Source organism: Molothrus aeneus, chromosome 3 (genome assembly GCF_037042795.1).
Source record: "Molothrus aeneus isolate 106 chromosome 3, BPBGC_Maene_1.0, whole genome shotgun sequence".
NCBI lineage: Eukaryota > Metazoa > Chordata > Aves > Passeriformes > Icteridae > Molothrus > Molothrus aeneus.
In genome coordinates this window covers 58,375,467-58,392,205 of record NC_089648.1, presented here as the reverse complement: position 1 = coordinate 58,392,205, position 16,739 = coordinate 58,375,467, and the positions used below count along the sequence as shown (strand labels likewise).

The following is a 16,739-nucleotide window of genomic DNA, read 5'->3' as shown; positions in this document are numbered from 1 at the left end:
ATTGACTCACTGGTAAGGCTGTGATAATCAGTCCAATTGCATTCATCCAAGCCGTGATGTTCTCTCTTGGCACCAGGGGCTGACTAGAGACAAAGAAAAAGAAAACTAAAGCTCCAAAGTACTCAACTGCAATTTGTGCTGCTCATGCATCTACAGACCAGGTGTACTTACACCAAGAATGTTTGTCAATTTGAGAGAACTACAAAGACACACACAGGTATTTACAGAGCCAAAAGATGGTATAAATGCTATTGGGATGTTGTGTGCAAAACTTTATGCAGGTGTGTTTTGCATTAGCAGCAGGTTTCCTTTCAAAGGCTTCAAACTTCCTTCCTTAAGCTTTAGCGCCTAAGGGTTGTTTGTCCCTTTATTGACTCCTTACCTTCATATGCCCCAAACAGAGCTAACAATAATATATTACTAAGCCAAATGAGGGTTTATCCAAGCAATTCCAGCTTGTCATTGCTCAGTGACATCAACTGAATGGCTACAAGAATATCAGGTCCTGTCTCTGACCACAGTTTTTTCGGTGGTTGCTCAAGAAGCAGCTACAACAGGTCAAATTCAATGCATCATGACAAAAGGTCAACCTTGGCACACCACTCTTTCAAAGTACCTCTGATCTACATCAGCATCAGGAAGGTTCAGAGTCCTGCCAATGATTCCTGTCTCTTTCTTTGCACTCAAAGATGCTGTAGTATCAACGGTACTCCTCTCAGCACAGCTCAAAGAATAACAGATTTCATCCAGGCTTTCCTGCTGAACCCAATGGATAAGACCTTTGCCTGCATGATGTCTTCCCTCTAACTTTTATGTGCATTGTGCCATGTCAACTGTACCTGAAGCACACAATCCACTACAACACAGGAATCTAACACATGATTTTTGTGCTTGATCCCTGTCACCTTGTTTGTCATCCAAAAATATTTATATATAAAATGTTACCTATATACACTATTTTTTTTTTAAATAAGAAATTTAGTATCAGAGACCACCTTAGCAATCTCTAATTATGTATGATATATTGCAGAAAACCATTTCAGAAAGCCAACATACCTCTTCAGCACAACATTCAGCAGAGCATTGCCCACCTCCTTCCCTGGAACAGCCAGAGCCATGAGCTCAACACAGGTAACGTGCAGAGCATGGGCAGCTGGGTTAGGAAATTCATTGAATCTCCAGTCACAATTTGGAAATGGACCAGGGGATTTGCCTGCCATAGGTAGCAATGGTTAAGGAAAAAAAAGCTGCCCCAACACAGACAAGCATAAGCAGCATAGTCATTAAAAATAGATACATATACCACATACTAAACTGAACTGAAAGTTATTGAAAACAAGTTGAACAATCACATTTCATTAAAAAGAAAGACGTATAAAAATATGAATATAAGATGCTGATAATCACTGGAGGACTGCATGAATACATAGCTATAAATATATTACACACACGAAGCTGTGCAAAGAATAAACCTTCCTGATTAAGAGGTGGAAAAAACAGCAACCATCTCCTTCACTGTGTGCTTCCAAGAGGGGAAAATATAAATAATAGGAATTTTCTATGCTCATATTCAGAAACCATTAATTTGCCTCTCTGTAAGATCTTCTAGCAGACTTCTAGGGAGACAGTTTATGCAAAAGGAGTATCTGCTTAGTCTCTGAAAATATTCCACTTCCCCAAACAAGACTTATTTACTAATAAATTTACTTGAAATACATACAGAAAAGTTCTCCAGTGTTAACATTTGCATAAAAGCAGGGGTTTATTTAATTTTAGCTTTCTTGGGAGACACCAAATAGACTTCTTTCAAGTTACACAATTAAGAAAGGGAAGTTCAGGAGAAGGAATGAAAGAATTTGTAACACCCTGAAGATTGGTCAACTCTTGTAAAGCTGCTCTAGAAAGAAGCCAAAGTCCAAGAAGATTCCTATTCTCTAATTTGCAAGCTATTTCCACACCTTAAATATGGCATGGCTCTCAATATTTTATTCTCAGTAATAGTAATAAATGTCACTAGAAAACAGTAATAGTAATCTCATTTTTGAAAAATTCTTTAAAACTCACACGTTGCAAAAAGCTTATTTTTTTGACAATCAAAATTCAATTCAGAAAGCATAAACATCAGTAATTGCATTTCTAAGTGATGCTTAAACAGTGAAATATTTATACATCTGTACTGTACTTCACTTTCACCATATCTTTTTAAGATACCTACTAGGGCACCACATCCCTGTTCGGAATATTAAAGAAATGAAGCTGTAAGACATTGTCACAGCTTACTTAAAGTAAACTTTTAGAAGGATATTGTCTACTAGCCTTCCAATAAGCTTGCAATAGTAAGCATCATCAGGAACCCATGGGTTCTCTTCTCGGGGATTCATGGCACATTTGAGGTAAGTATCACTCAGACACCAGCCTGGTGGACGATTATCTTTGAGAGAGCCAATTATGGCATGAACAAGTTTTCTCTTGAGGTTTGTGCGCTCTCTCAAATGCCCCTCATAATAGTGAAGGGTGTTGTACAGGTAGGTCACTGGTCGGTCTGCCAAGGAGAAAGGGAAAACAATAAAAGCCAAAAATAACTTCCAGCATCACTATCTGTGGCAAGCAAAACTAAAATCAAGAGCTCTGCAAGACTAAGTTGCATTTATTTAAAAACAGCACATATGGAATTGATTCGTGTTCTTTATTACAACATACTCTACAAAACTAATTTTCCTTTGTCTTGTACATACTTCACTGTTTGTGCAGAACAAAAGAAGTTGAACAAAGAGGGTCAGTATTACTAACAGTTCAAAACTTAATGGTAATATTAATATATTTGTAAGTAAACTGACTAAATCATCTCTTCATATACAAAGTATTAGATAAGAAGAATACAGGTATGAAGTCACAGTAAAAAAAGACTATTGTAAATTGTCTGAGCATAACATAGCAATGACCTATAAAAGATATTAAAGTGCATTTCTAAAAGTATTCAAGTATCAGGTCAAGTTATTTGAATCTTAAGTAAGGATAGAGAGAAACTGCTTTTCAATTGTTTCAGTCTTGCTAAGATAAAGTTTGTTAGGACATAGGTCTAAGTATTTACTACTAGAAGGGAATGAAAGGGAAAGGTGTGAAGGAAGCATGAATTAGCAAGAGATACCTCAATAAAAACAAGTTCACTGTTAGTAAGCTGAAATTCACTAAACAGGAAATGCACTTCTCTGTATAAATGCACACAGGGCTTAGAGAACAGGAAAGGAATAAGACACCGCTGTGCTAATACACGAATATTATGAATGAAAGAGGTGAAGAGGACATCATGATCACAACAGGAATATATCCCACTGTGTTCATGGATAACTTACCATGGAATTTGTATAAACCTCCCAGATGATCCAATAAAGTTTCTAGTGATTTGGACACTGGAAGCAATTCCAGAAATCTATGAATTACAATGTCAAACACTGGCAGAAAGCGCAGGCATACATTTCCAAAATAAATTGGCAAGTACTGGGGCTGGATCTGAACTGGGGGATTCACCTGCTCTGCCAAACCTTCAAAATACAGCTTTTCAGGGTATTTCTGGAAGGAAAGAAACCCACCAAAATCAAAATCTCCTTCTTCATAAGTAATGGATTAAGCATTCAGCATTTACATTGCTTTAAAAAGACACTTCAGAACCCTCTTTATCACATTTGAATTCAGTGAAGCTTACTGTAAACTTACTGAAGAAAACTGAACTCTGACTTAAATGGATTATTAAAATAGTAGATAACATCTTAAAAAAAAAAACAACAGAACAAACAGTCACCACCACTCAAAATGGGCATAAGAGAGTATTAAGATATTAAGAATCCCAAAGCAAAGCTCAAAGCAGCCAGTGCTGAAGTGTCCTTTGTCATGAATTTGAAGAGAAAACCTAGGGGAAATAAGCACTACTGGAACTTTCTGCATCATATGCTGAATTAGAAGAGTAGAAATAGGATTAATGTAATAATTCCCTTGGAAAGAACTGTAGTGTACTCAAATAACAGATGGGTACTGCTGAGGGCTGAACTTATGTTTTACCTATGACTGAAATTTCTATATGCCAGGTTGGGTGTAGTAACTGTGCAGCCATGTCAGAGCACTTCCCAGGCACATTTGCTTTCCTGCTACCCTTACACTTTTAGTTAGGCGCTGTCAAAACACTGTACAGCCAAGTCAGAGGGCTAATATAGACCAAACAGCTCCTGGATCAAACTAGATGGCATGTATTGAGCTACACGACAGCTTGTTTGTATCTGTTCTATCTCACTGTTTATTTTTTGACAGAACAGCTCATTGGCACATCCTTTTCCAGTCAGCAGGAACCAGTATGTTTATAGGAGCATTAAAATCTCAGCAAGTCTCTTCCCTAACACATCAGGCTATCATGTTCTAGTCACACAGAAGACAGAAGTTTTAATAATTAGAAGAAAATGTAGGTTTAACATTTGGTTACAGTAATAAAACATCAGAAAATAATATACTGTAATTTTATGACTGTAATATTGGTATAGTCATAAAACATCAGAAAATAACTTCTCCCTGTGCACAAAAACTCTGTTTTAAGTGAATTTCAGTATAAGCAAGATTATAAAATTGCTTGATTTAGATGAACAAGAATGACCATCCACCCAATTCTTAAGCTATTCCTATTTTTTAATATTACTGCATTATATTTTCAAAGTCATTACATACGCGATTTATTATTTTCATACTAGCCCAGTCAAATTACAGCTTATTAGGCAAGTCCAAAAATTGATACCGCTACCCTGTAAATCATGGCTGATATCAATTCCACAGAAATTATTGCAATAAAAGAATATTATTAGTTCTGTTACCTTGTGGTAACTCATATGTTTTGTATGCCAGTCATTCTGCAGCCAGTGTTCCGGAGAATTCTCCTTCACAAAATCACTCACTCTGTTTCTGAAATCATTAGGCTTCAGTAAGAGTAATTGGATTATGAAGTAACAAACTTGAGCTTCATTTCCTTCATGACTACGCATAGCCTTAAGTGAAACAGATTAGACAACATGAAATTACAGTTGACACTGCAGTCTGCTCTATAGCCCCAAAACATGGCAGCCAAATTTGCTACATCTGCGCACAAATTCACACTGCATATATAGTCTTTTTTCAAGTGAAGCCATAAAAAAAGAGGCAGGTTCAATCCCTATCTCATTTTCTGTTCCATGGGTAGAAGGTCTTACAAACTTCCCAGTGACAGCACTTTCTGAAGGAATTCTAGCTCACTCTTATCTGTCAGTTGTCTTACTGAAAACAACTAATTAAGTGACAACGAAGTTAAGGTTGCTTTTAACCTCTGGCCATTCTGACATGATTTGACTTCAGTCTGAAAACCAAATTAGAATTCAAACAACCAGCTTTACTTTAAGATGAGATTTAAAATTAAATATAGAGGACAATTACTTAATGCAAATGTAGTTCTCTCTAGGTGAGTACTGCTTTATTTTATAGGATAACATGAAAAGCAAGAGAATGCCATTTCTGTCTTACTATGATGAAAGAGGCTGATTTCTAAGAAAAGAAAGCACACTCGAATGGGTACAAGATTTTCTATATGCTTGTGAATTAATTAATAGCATGTCATATCCTATCTACCTTTTAAGGCTGCAGGAATCACACAACCATAGAATCATTTAGGGTAGGAAAGACCTTTAAGATCATTGAGTCCAACCATTAATTCAGCAGTGCCACTAAACCATATCCTGAAGTGCTGCACCTACATATCTTTAAGTATCTCCAAGGATAGTGACTCACCCACATCCCTGGGCAGCCTGTCCCAACACTTTACAACTGTTTCAGAGGAGGTATTTTTCTTAATATCCAATCCAGCATAACTTGATGCTGTTTCATCTTGTCCTATTGCCTGTCACTTCTTATGGGAGAAGAGGCAGACACCCACCTGGCTACACCCTCCTTTCAGGCAGCTGTAGTGAGCGATAAGGTCTCCCCTGAGCCTCCTCTTCTCCAGGTTAAACACCCCCAGCTCCTTCAGCTGCTCTTTACAGGAATTGTGCTCCAGACCCTCCACCAGCTCTGCTGCCCTTCTCTGGACATGCTCAATGTCTGCCTTGTGGTGAGAGGCCCAGAACTGCCCAGCCTGTAGCACTGCATGGGCTGTTACTCAAGTGCAGGACCCAGCACCTGGCCTTGCTGAACTTCAGATGACTGGCCTCAGCTATTGATGCAGCATGTCCACATCCCTCTGCAGAGCCCAAATAACTGCATGGCTCTGAGGTCAGAGACTCAAACCACCAATCACAACATTTAATAATATCAGTACAATGGTTGCCATTGAATAACCAAGAAATGCTTCTCTGAAGACTCAGAGAACTGTAAGAGTGTTACTTAAAGAAGTAATCTACTATTTTCTTGACTATTAACTTTGCAAATAGTTACTATTTAAGACCAATCAATTTTTAAAGGATTGTTCCTAAAAATGAGTCAGAAAGCAGACTGCATGAGCTGTCATCTTATCTTCTGAAGTGATACTTACCAAACAGAGTATCAACCTATCCAGTGTTACAATATTGTATTTCCACACCATGTCATTGAGAATCTCAATACATTTATTGAGCTGCTGTCCTCCTGCAGATGTAGAGAATTCATACACCAAAAAATCTGCAAATGTCCTGACATGTGCCACCAGCGCTCTGGCCCCAATTCTTTCTAACACTCTAGTAGGGAAGAAAAAAAAAAGGCACTAAGAAATTGTTACAGTTCCTTACACATTCCTAACTGGTCTATTTATAGCTCTTATATGAATAAGCAGTTTTTAACACAATTGTCTTAAACAAAAAAAAAGACAAAATTCCCTCCCTTTTATTAAATTACTGAAGTAATAGGCAAAGCAAAGCAAAACACACCGAGAACTCCTAAGTCGAAATACTATTTAGGAGAAATGCTTCAAGTTCACCAATTTACTCTGAGGTATTCTGCTCAGAACCCATGCTTTATTTATATAATTGTACTTATACACCTCTGAGGACAACCTTCTGCAACTCAACTTTATTTTCCTATGCTATGCACTTTAATATAGCCATAGCATTATAAATTATTTCCTCACTGCACGCTAGAGTAACAGATGCTATCAGAAATACTGTTTCAGCAGACCTAGGAAGGACTGAAAAGAAATAAATCTCTTTTTCACAGCTGAAACTAATGCTATTTCTATCAGGAACAAAGTTAAAAAATCAGATGATTACCACTTCTGTAATGAATTTTCATCTTAATCCAACATTTGTTTTCTAAAGAAATATTTGTCCTTTATTCATGTATAAATGTTAAGTAAATTAATGCTTTTTATTTTCTATTTACTCTTTCAGATTCCTTTAAACACTGCTATTACAAGTAAATTGCTTAATTCAAACACCTCACATCCTTGTTTCTCACCAGGAAAAACATCCACTGCAGACCACTGCATGGTGGAACCAATCCTGAACACTGCACAATTATTATGGCACACTGGCTACTCCCTAGCTTCCCTCTCTTTTTCCATGCTATGCATGCTCCAAATTAATTAAAAGAACAAGCTGTTAATTATTAATTATGTCCTCAGAACTGAGGACGCTGCTGTACTAACTTTGAAATAGCATGTTTTTAAGCTCACCTGTAACCAATTTGATTAATGTGATCAGTGTCTAACAACATCTTCCACAGGAGACAAAGGAAAAGCGGGGATGAACCTTGAGCAGAGAAGTGTGTGATTATTTCATTCTCACTGGTCATCGACTTCCACTTCCGGTATTCTTCTTCCACATTCTTCTTCAGATTAAAACGGCTTTCCTGAGGCACATTGTTCTGCTTGAAGAACACCTGAAAAAAGTAGGCTTTTCTGTGACTGAGAGCCTACAGTAAAACACTTGAACAGGAAAATTTTGCCTGATTTAGCACTGTATGGGTTCCTACTTGCCTGTACCATACAGCCTACTAGGGAGGGTTGCTATTTCACTGTGATACCTCAGTGACTGTTCTGTCACTAACAAAGCTACATCTACATGACAAACTGCCCCAAGAAAATATGGCTTTTCCAACTTCTTTTTTTTTTTTTTTTTTTTTTTTTTTTTTTTTTTTTTTTTTTAGGTTTTAAACCATCTGATCTACCTTGCATCAGAAGTTTGATCAGTTGACCAAGTCTGACCTTAGAAAACTCTAGGGGAATGTAGCTAACACATTTCTAAAGAAATAGCAACGTTATAATCATGCTGTATTCTTTAGGGACTTGAGATTAATGCAGTCTAGAGAGGGGAAGACTCTCACCAACCCACAAAAGGCAAAGGATCTTGTTAAGAGAATAAATGCACAGTTTTTTACAATTGTAAAGTCTTCAGGTTTAAACCATTACCTGCAGAGGAGCTGGAAAACAGCTTAGTGTATGTGATGCCCAGTTATGTGGTGTGAAACTCATGATAGTTTGCAGTATGTCCTTGCACCAAGTTCCCTGAATTGAATCAGAGCCTGTGAAAAAGTCTAGAAAATTGATTGATGGTATTAGAATTGCTCCTTTTGTCATCATATGCATCAAGGCTTTTCTAGTCCAACAGTTTCCTTTTTTTGTCCAACTTCTCCCAGCCCCTTTCTTTAACTTTATTTGGCTACAGAGGACATTGGATCTTACCTTTCTTATGCTATTAACGATAAGAAAATTATTTATAAGGTTTGAGCTAGAAATAAAGCAATCATGATTTTAATATTTTGTATTTAATTTCCTGTAATGTCACTAAAACAAGCATCTGCTGATTAACTGATTAGACTTTTAGAAAAAAATTCTGAGGAAGATAATGATGGTGAAATTGCCAGATGCCATTTTATACTGCTTCAAAAAGGCTGCTCAGAAGTACCTGCCCCAATTCAGCTGTAGAAATGAAAGCCTCATTCCCCCAAACCTTGGTCTGATTTCATCAAAGGTTGAGAAATGGTTAAAAAAATAAAAAAGAAATCAACACATAGAAGTTCTTTCGCTTTCAAATCACCTCCACCTCCAGTCTTTGTGACTCAGTTGCTCTAACTCTCCAGTGTGTCTGCAGACTAGAACCATAAACAAGGAGAAAACATCTCCTTCAAATCTAACAAAAACCTGATCCATGTCACTGCACACTGTTAAAACTTCAAAAGACACAATGAAAGCTTCCTTTTTTTCTCTTCCCCAAAAAAGAAACTCAACATTCAGACTACTTTTTCTTAAATGCAAGCTATAGAGGGGGTGGCTCCTGCATGATCAGCACAGTTGCTGCATTTCAAGCTATTTAAATAGCATGTATCATTCCAAGCATTTAGATTTAAAATAATGAAACTCAAAATAAGACACTAAAAAACCTCTAGATCCTAGTGTCACAGTGTACCTCTGAATAAACGTTAAGAATATCTCATTGTCTCTTCATTAATAGCTTTTTGCCTAAGAACAAATAGTTAGAAATTAAAATTACACTTTTTTTCAAAACCAGAAGTGCATGGGATATGTTTTATGACTAGGTCACTGCCATGACACTCTTTTGAACAGTACTTTAGAGAAATAGCTTGACTACAGCTTTTACTGGGATGTACTGCTATTACCTGTCACATGTGTTGCCCTTGCCAGAGTTAAGATCAAAGCCCTGTTGAGTTCTTCTGATTCTGCTGAAAGAACTGTTTTGGGATCATTGAGGAAGCGTGTGAACTGCGGCTGGACTTCCGAACTGCCCAAAGCTGTGATTAGCCTTAGAGCAGTACTCTCAACACTGAAAGAAGGAAACAGTCCAGTTAGCAAGTAATACTTATGCTGATGCTTCCAGGATTCCAAAAATACCTACTTTTTCCCTCCATTTACTCCATTTCTGTATTACAAATAATACAGAAACATTTTGTTTTAAAAATTATGTTCTTAACCTTTTGAAAAGTTAATTTTTTCTACTGTTTAATACATTTATCAACTATTTCAGCATCTTATTTTCAAATAAAGCACTCAAAAGTAGATTTAGCAAAAAGTCCAAGTGCAGAGACCCTGATAAAGAGCCTCAAGTATCTCCAATTTAGTGTCCCCTTATTATTTTTTGCACATCTTCATCTAAAGAAGATAATATAAATAAATACATGCAAAACCAAAATAAAACGGCATGAATAATACATAGGAAGCTTCAAAGCTAACTACCATCTTCAAGTAGACAGCACTAAATTGTCCTTATTAAAGAAATTAGGAAGCTGAGGAAGTATAACTTTTGATTAAAAGTACTTTAATTTCCAGTGCTTTAGTTGGAAGCACTTTTCACACCAGGTAGTTTGAAGTCATTGGAAGGATTTTTATAACATTGTCTTTGAAATGCCAAAGCCATAGTTTAGTTTATTCTAGTTGCAATGCAGTGCTGAATAAAATTTACGAACATCTGTATTTTACAGATGAAGTGACAAAACAAGATTGAGGTCAATAAAGACATCAAGGCCTTGAATTTAAGGAGAAACTTGTGTTAATGTTTTCTTTAAGCTTGGTAAAGGATAAGCAACTAGGCAATTTCAATTTGGACTATGAAATTGAGAAGCCTGATCCAGTGGAAGGTGTCCCTGCCCACAACAAAAGAGTAGGAACTAGATGAACTTTAATGTCCCTCCCAACCCAAACCATTCTATGAATCTATGAATTTACTGTATAATTAGATTTTGTCTATATGAACTGGTAATAATGAAGTTACTCTGTCTCACATACTCCCACAAGATTTATTGTACTCTAAGAGTCAATGCACACTATTTTTCCCAACTTTTTGACAACAAGCCCCAGATTCTACATAGAAACTGAATCTCATGCTCTTCAACTTTGTTAACAGTAAGGTAAACTCAAAGCTTTTGCCTGGAATTACCTGCATAACCTCTCTAGACCTTCTCTAACCAGCTTTGCCACCTTTCTTGTATTCAAATTAGCCACTGTTTTAGGCTATCATGACACACACCATCGGAGGGACTCCACTCAGGTGCACGTACAGTCACCATTGCTTTGCAGAAACTCTTTTTCAGATGCAGAGTGAACCAGATTAACCCTCTGACCTGACTGAAAATCAAACTTACATAAAAATTAAGTGAAACCAACTTAACTCTTGTAATGGAATTAATCTTCCTCTACAGAAGGAAGTAAGCACATTCTCACTGGCAGACAAGCCAAGCACTGATTAAAAGTAGCAGGCATTGCCCTTTATCTACCATGCAAGAAGCACTTCTTGGATATGACAGTTCTGTCCAAGAACTGTCCTGTGTGCTGACTCATGACACTGCTGCCACATGTGTGCAAGACACTACCTCATGCATCTCTGCAGAGCACTACTATTAACATCCAACTGATGAAAAGTACTGCTGAAACACGCCCTGCTGAGACACCCCAGAACAAGTCAGTCACAGAAGTAAGACTGGGAAGTGCCATTTAAACAGCTCTCATGAAGCTTTCTACAAGAAGAAGAAGAAGAAGGAATCTGAGTTTATGGACAAATATGGCAAACATCACTCACCAGAGATGGAGCTGGTTCTGATTAGTTTGTGGCACAGCAGCCAAGGAATGAAGATGGCTGAGGAGCTGGACTCTGTAATGAGGCTGGATGTGATGCATCCGATAGCTAAACATTTCCAGCAGAGTATGCAAAATTCCCCACGCGTGAGATTTGAACACTGTTGGCAGGAGCTGACCTTATGGAAAAGAAGTTTGAAAGGTAAGTTTTACAACTGAACCACACCTTGAAATATAACTACAGAGTACACTGGTTTTATTAGGCTATAAGCCACAGACATTTGTTTTGAAAACTGTATTACCTCTAAAGAGCATACGTGCAAGTGCTGCCTGAAGATGCTGTAAATGTATACAGCTTAATAATCTTTTGAATATACACCTACAGCAGACATGCAAATTATTTTAACAAGAGCAATTATGTATCCTGTGTGTCTCAAAGTAACTTGGCTCACACTTTTCCATTAAGAACTTTTTTACACAACACAGCACAACTGGAAAGGTCCCAGCAATACAAGTGATGGCATAAAGTGGCAGCAGCACAACTAGTCTGGAATTTACTGCAGCACTAGGACAACTTTCAGGTTTTTTTATATTAAACTAATTTATACATGTTGCATCATTATATTTTCAATTTTATTACAGCCTCCAGTTTCCATTAAACAAATACTACCTAACAGAAAAAAAGGGGGAAAAAGGTTTTCTTTCTTACTGATAAAGCCTTTGATGCCCAAGGATTCTATTTCCATATAAACCAACAGGCGACTGTAGGTTTCCACAAGAGCAGGAGCCAAGGCCACACTAGATTTTGCATGAGCCAGCTTAATTACCCTTGTAGCTATGCTGTGAATCAGACTGAGGAAAGAGAGAAAGTGTTTCTGAATCAAAAACAGGAACTTGAAATTTAACACATTTTTAAAGTAAATTAATAGATCTATATATGACATGTCCAGCCACAGGAAGCCTTTCTGATGATAATTAGCTACATACAGATTTATGAGTTAAAAAGGAAAAGCAAGCTGCATATACTGTACCTCATTTTGGCATGAACTGTGAGTGAGTCCAAGAGGTTCATTGGCAATGGGGTGATAGACCCTGATGCCATGCAATTAGTCCCTGGAAGAGGTGTCCTCATGTTGCCATTTCCATAAATAGTCTCTACTAGCACACCCATTGGCAAAGTGAAACACTCTGAATTGGTTGAGTAAGCATTGCACAACAAGGCAATTTTGTAGTCATTCATCTGTAAGCTTTTATTCCTTAAGCTCTGTTGCAAAAACCTGTGTGCCATAAAGATTAAACATTAAGCAGAAAGAAGAATACACATGCATTCCAGGAATACAACTACACCAATCTCAGTTATAAAACCCATTATAAAATAGTAGAAAAAATCAAAATAGTTATTAATTGCACTACATCAAAACAACTGCTTCTTATGCCACAGTTTCACTGTGTTACAATTTTTCTACATTGGAGAAACAACTCAGGAAAAAATACAGTTAAAAAATCACCTTTCCAGACATAAACTTAACCCAATGTACTGCTTATCCACACTTTCCAAACCACAGTGTAACAAAACAAAATTGTCAATTTACTCTCAGATTCTCTATCAGTAATAAAGACTGATTATTCTGAGATAAAATATATAATTTCTGCTAGCTGGATAACAACATTTCACTTTTTATGAAATATTTTAAGTTTGAGCTCTGTCTTTCTGAATGACTTTGAAGTCACTCTACTGATAACCTCTATACAGCATCCCATCACACAATGCATTCTGAATACAGGCTTGGAACTGCCAATTTCATTATGCCTAAATATAAATCAAAACATAACAAAACCCCCACACTCACTCATGGTGAAGCTTAAGAGAATGAGGAATGGGAATCTGCAACTTGGAGTTGTCACTATGGGCCTTCCGGTTCAGATGAATCCAAATGCAGGTCATTGCAAAAGCATGAGTTGACTGGGGTTTGTTAATGTCAGGTACAGGAATATACTAAAGAAAGAACACATCAATGTGACATACCACATGGACTAATGTGCAGAAAACCAATTTAGATAGCCGGTATTCACAAGATCGGGTTTTCAGTAATTTTAAGAAATTGTGTAAGACCCTGGCAAAAGGAAATTCATGCTTAAGAGTATACAGTTTCCAGACATACATAGTTACAAAGCATATGCTTTTTCTCTCAGCCTCACACTTACACATTATTCAGAAACCAGTTATTGTATCTGCTTCCATAGTAGGTATTCAGCGGTTCAACAATATTTCCTGAAAAATCTGAATTGTTCAGCAACACAGCTAAACCTCAAACATTAATACACTTCTCATGAAAGGGTACAGATACAACCCAAAATTAAAAAGTTTTGTATCCAGACTTAGCTACAGTACTGCCATTGGAAAAGGAACTCCAGCTCTCACCTTTTGCCAACATCCACATTTCTTTCTTTTTGATACAGTTACTGCTGCACAAAGACCAGCGACAGTCCAAGTGAGACAGCACCAATACATCATCAACAGGATTGCAAGGCAGATTCTTTTAAGAGCAGCATCCAGAGATAACATTTTAAGTGCTTGTGAAACTGAATCTTAAAAAATGCTTCCTAGGATTCAGTTTCACAAGCACTTAAAAATCACTAGTCAAACAAAGACTTTGAATAAGTGTAACTTAGAGCCATCACTACAGCTGAAGTAAGCAGTCCTATTCCTCTTCCCATATCTGATGCTGACAAAAGCAATTGAAATCTTCTGACACAAATTGTACTGAAGAATTTCTGTGGGTCAAAACTAATGTAGCAGGGGGAAAAATTGTTACATATGAGTTTGATACATCACATACCTGTAGTTTTCTATCCATTCACCCAAAGTAAAAAGCACTATGATTAGAGTAAGCAATCAGGACTTCACACTGACAATGCTGCCAGAATTAAAGTTTAAGAACTTTGTCTAAGTGCCCCTTCCTCAAGAACTTTAATTCTAGAGGAATGTACAAAGCATGGATATGATTTGATTTGCTCCTGCAAAATGAATTTAAAATAGTATTCTGTTTCAGCCCAGATGTAACAATAGAATTACATATTATTCCTTTACAGTCTCCTCAGTGCTTTAATAAACTCAAAACCTTAGTCAAACCAAAGCCAAGGAAGAGAGGAGTTAACACAAGTCTTTCTTGCCCTTAAAAACAAATGTGGTTACATGGATCCTCCAAAAAATGTATGAAACATCTCCCAGCTATGTAGCACGCTGTTCTAACAGTGACTCAAGAAGGATAGTAGTATTGACATGTGAAGGTCCCAAATTGAATTAAAAAAAAAACCACCTTTTAATATCAGAGACTTACTTCTTTCTCAGGATACAGGAGGTCAAACAGCTTCATAACTGGGAGGAAGTCAGCCAGTGCATTCTTCTGGATGCTGCCAGAGATGAACTGGAGTAGCACCCACATGAGGTGGTCTCTCCCCTTAATGAGACCACGGCCTGCCAACTGTCAAGAACACTCAGTAACAGACAAATACTGCATGCAGAAGAAAAATCACTGCAAAGATTCTCATGAAACTAGAAGTGCAGACTAAAACAGTTTCAGCAGAGAATTTTATAGCTGAACTTAGGCAGAAACATACATCATTTTCAGAAAGAAGAGAAATAGGTACATTAATTGTAATACATGAACGGACTATGTGAGGACCACAACAATTAATGGTAAGACTTAAAATGCATTTAACTCCTGAGGATCACTGCTTTGAAAAACTAGCAACATTTAAATATTGGTCTTAAATTGTCACCTTGTAGCCCTGTAGTGAAGTACAGTATTGCCATTGCTAGCATCAGGCCACAGGTTTTATAAACTCCTACAAAGGAAGTCCCTGAGCCAGAACAACTTTGGTTTGCTTCATCCGGACTCACCTGTTTTTTGTTAATTAACTTCTTTATCTGTAACAGAAACTCTCTAATAACTAATATGCTACTCTTATCTTACTTGCTGTAGTTTTATATAGATTTGTACAATTGTGTTGTATAATGCCTATTGTTGCAATGTTTTATTAACAGTAATTACAGGAATACAGCCCTGGTAAAATTAATTTCAGGGAAAACAAAGACAGCAGAGAACTACAATCCATCAGAAGTGGAACACAACACGGAACTGTAGACAAATGTAGATGGAGCAATGTGTTGTGCATGTTGGAAACTGCATCTAAATAGTCACAAGCTGATCCTACAGCAAGGAGAAAACGTCCTCACCCTACCATCAACAGCATACAGCTCCCTCAGCAAAGAGCTCTGGAGGACTGGCATCACCACCCTTAGAACCATAACCCTGAGCACCAGAGAAAAAGGGCAAATACTCATATCAGTTCAAATAGAATTATTACTAGGAAGTAATAATAACTTGGGACTGTGATTGCCAGTATCACCATAATTGGAAGAATTACCTTTGATTGCTTGAGTAGATTGATTAGACAAACAGTGAGTTCCTACACAGCAAGTTTTTTAGTCCACAAACAGAACAGGGCATTCACTCTGTTCAAAATTTGTTTGTAAACTGGATGCATGCAACAGCACAGTACTTAGATCTTCTGAATTATGCCAGCTTATCTCTTTATTCTAGTTATTAGCAGACTTTGAATCCAAATAAAATGCAACATCCTGTAACTGAATACACTAAAAACACACCTAGCTCACAGCACCATAACTTGAGAATTTGACTTCTAGAGAGAAGAGTGATTAAAAACTTAACTAATTCTTACACATAAAGTACTTCTTGCAGGGATGAGTGACACTTTTAAAAAAATACTGGTTTTGCTTTTTAATCCCTCTTACCATGTGGGTGCGATACAAACAATTTACCTTTTGATGGAGTGACAGGACCATATGAGGAAAACTTGCAAACTGAAAGAGCACAAAGAAAATGAGCTGGCTGGAGAGATGCTGCCACAGAAGCTGACTGGTTCCACCATCATCAAACTTCTCTTCAGTTTCAGACCGTTCCATGGCATACACCACAAGATCCACCAGCTGGTCCTCCAGCACAGGGCAACGTTGCTTGTGCTGTAAGGCAGAGATCAGATACAGTATTCCAAAAGCCTTGCCATTAACTCTAGAACTTGCAGAGTTGCAGTTACAGTACAGTATTTTGACAGAAGGCTGGGAAGCATGAGATGAAGTCTGAACTTAAGTTAAGGATAAGCCAGTATATTAAAGCTGCACTATGTTACAGGTCACAATGATTTTTTACATTTT

General features: G+C 37.2%; 1 protein-coding gene across 2 annotated transcripts in view; it reads right to left on the bottom strand.

Moving 5' to 3' along the window:
• MED23 (mediator complex subunit 23) overlaps nt 1-16,739 on the bottom strand; it is a 37,890-nt gene that overhangs the window by 4,573 nt on the left and 16,578 nt on the right. For both annotated transcript variants that reach the window (XM_066547004.1, XM_066547005.1), the window contains 15 exons: nt 16,347-16,547; nt 14,842-14,985; nt 13,351-13,496; nt 12,532-12,777; nt 12,210-12,352; nt 11,505-11,679; nt 9,592-9,755; nt 8,384-8,508; nt 7,649-7,854; nt 6,536-6,716; nt 4,854-5,024; nt 3,354-3,570; nt 2,306-2,542; nt 1,057-1,222; nt 11-83 (listed from right to left, as the gene is read on the bottom strand). In XM_066547004.1, coding sequence (XP_066403101.1) covers nt 11-83; nt 1,057-1,222; nt 2,306-2,542; nt 3,354-3,570; nt 4,854-5,024; nt 6,536-6,716; nt 7,649-7,854; nt 8,384-8,508; nt 9,592-9,755; nt 11,505-11,679; nt 12,210-12,352; nt 12,532-12,777; nt 13,351-13,496; nt 14,842-14,985; nt 16,347-16,547 — 2,595 coding nt within the window. The remainder of the gene's footprint in view (nt 1-10; nt 84-1,056; nt 1,223-2,305; nt 2,543-3,353; nt 3,571-4,853; nt 5,025-6,535; nt 6,717-7,648; nt 7,855-8,383; nt 8,509-9,591; nt 9,756-11,504; nt 11,680-12,209; nt 12,353-12,531; nt 12,778-13,350; nt 13,497-14,841; nt 14,986-16,346; nt 16,548-16,739) is intronic.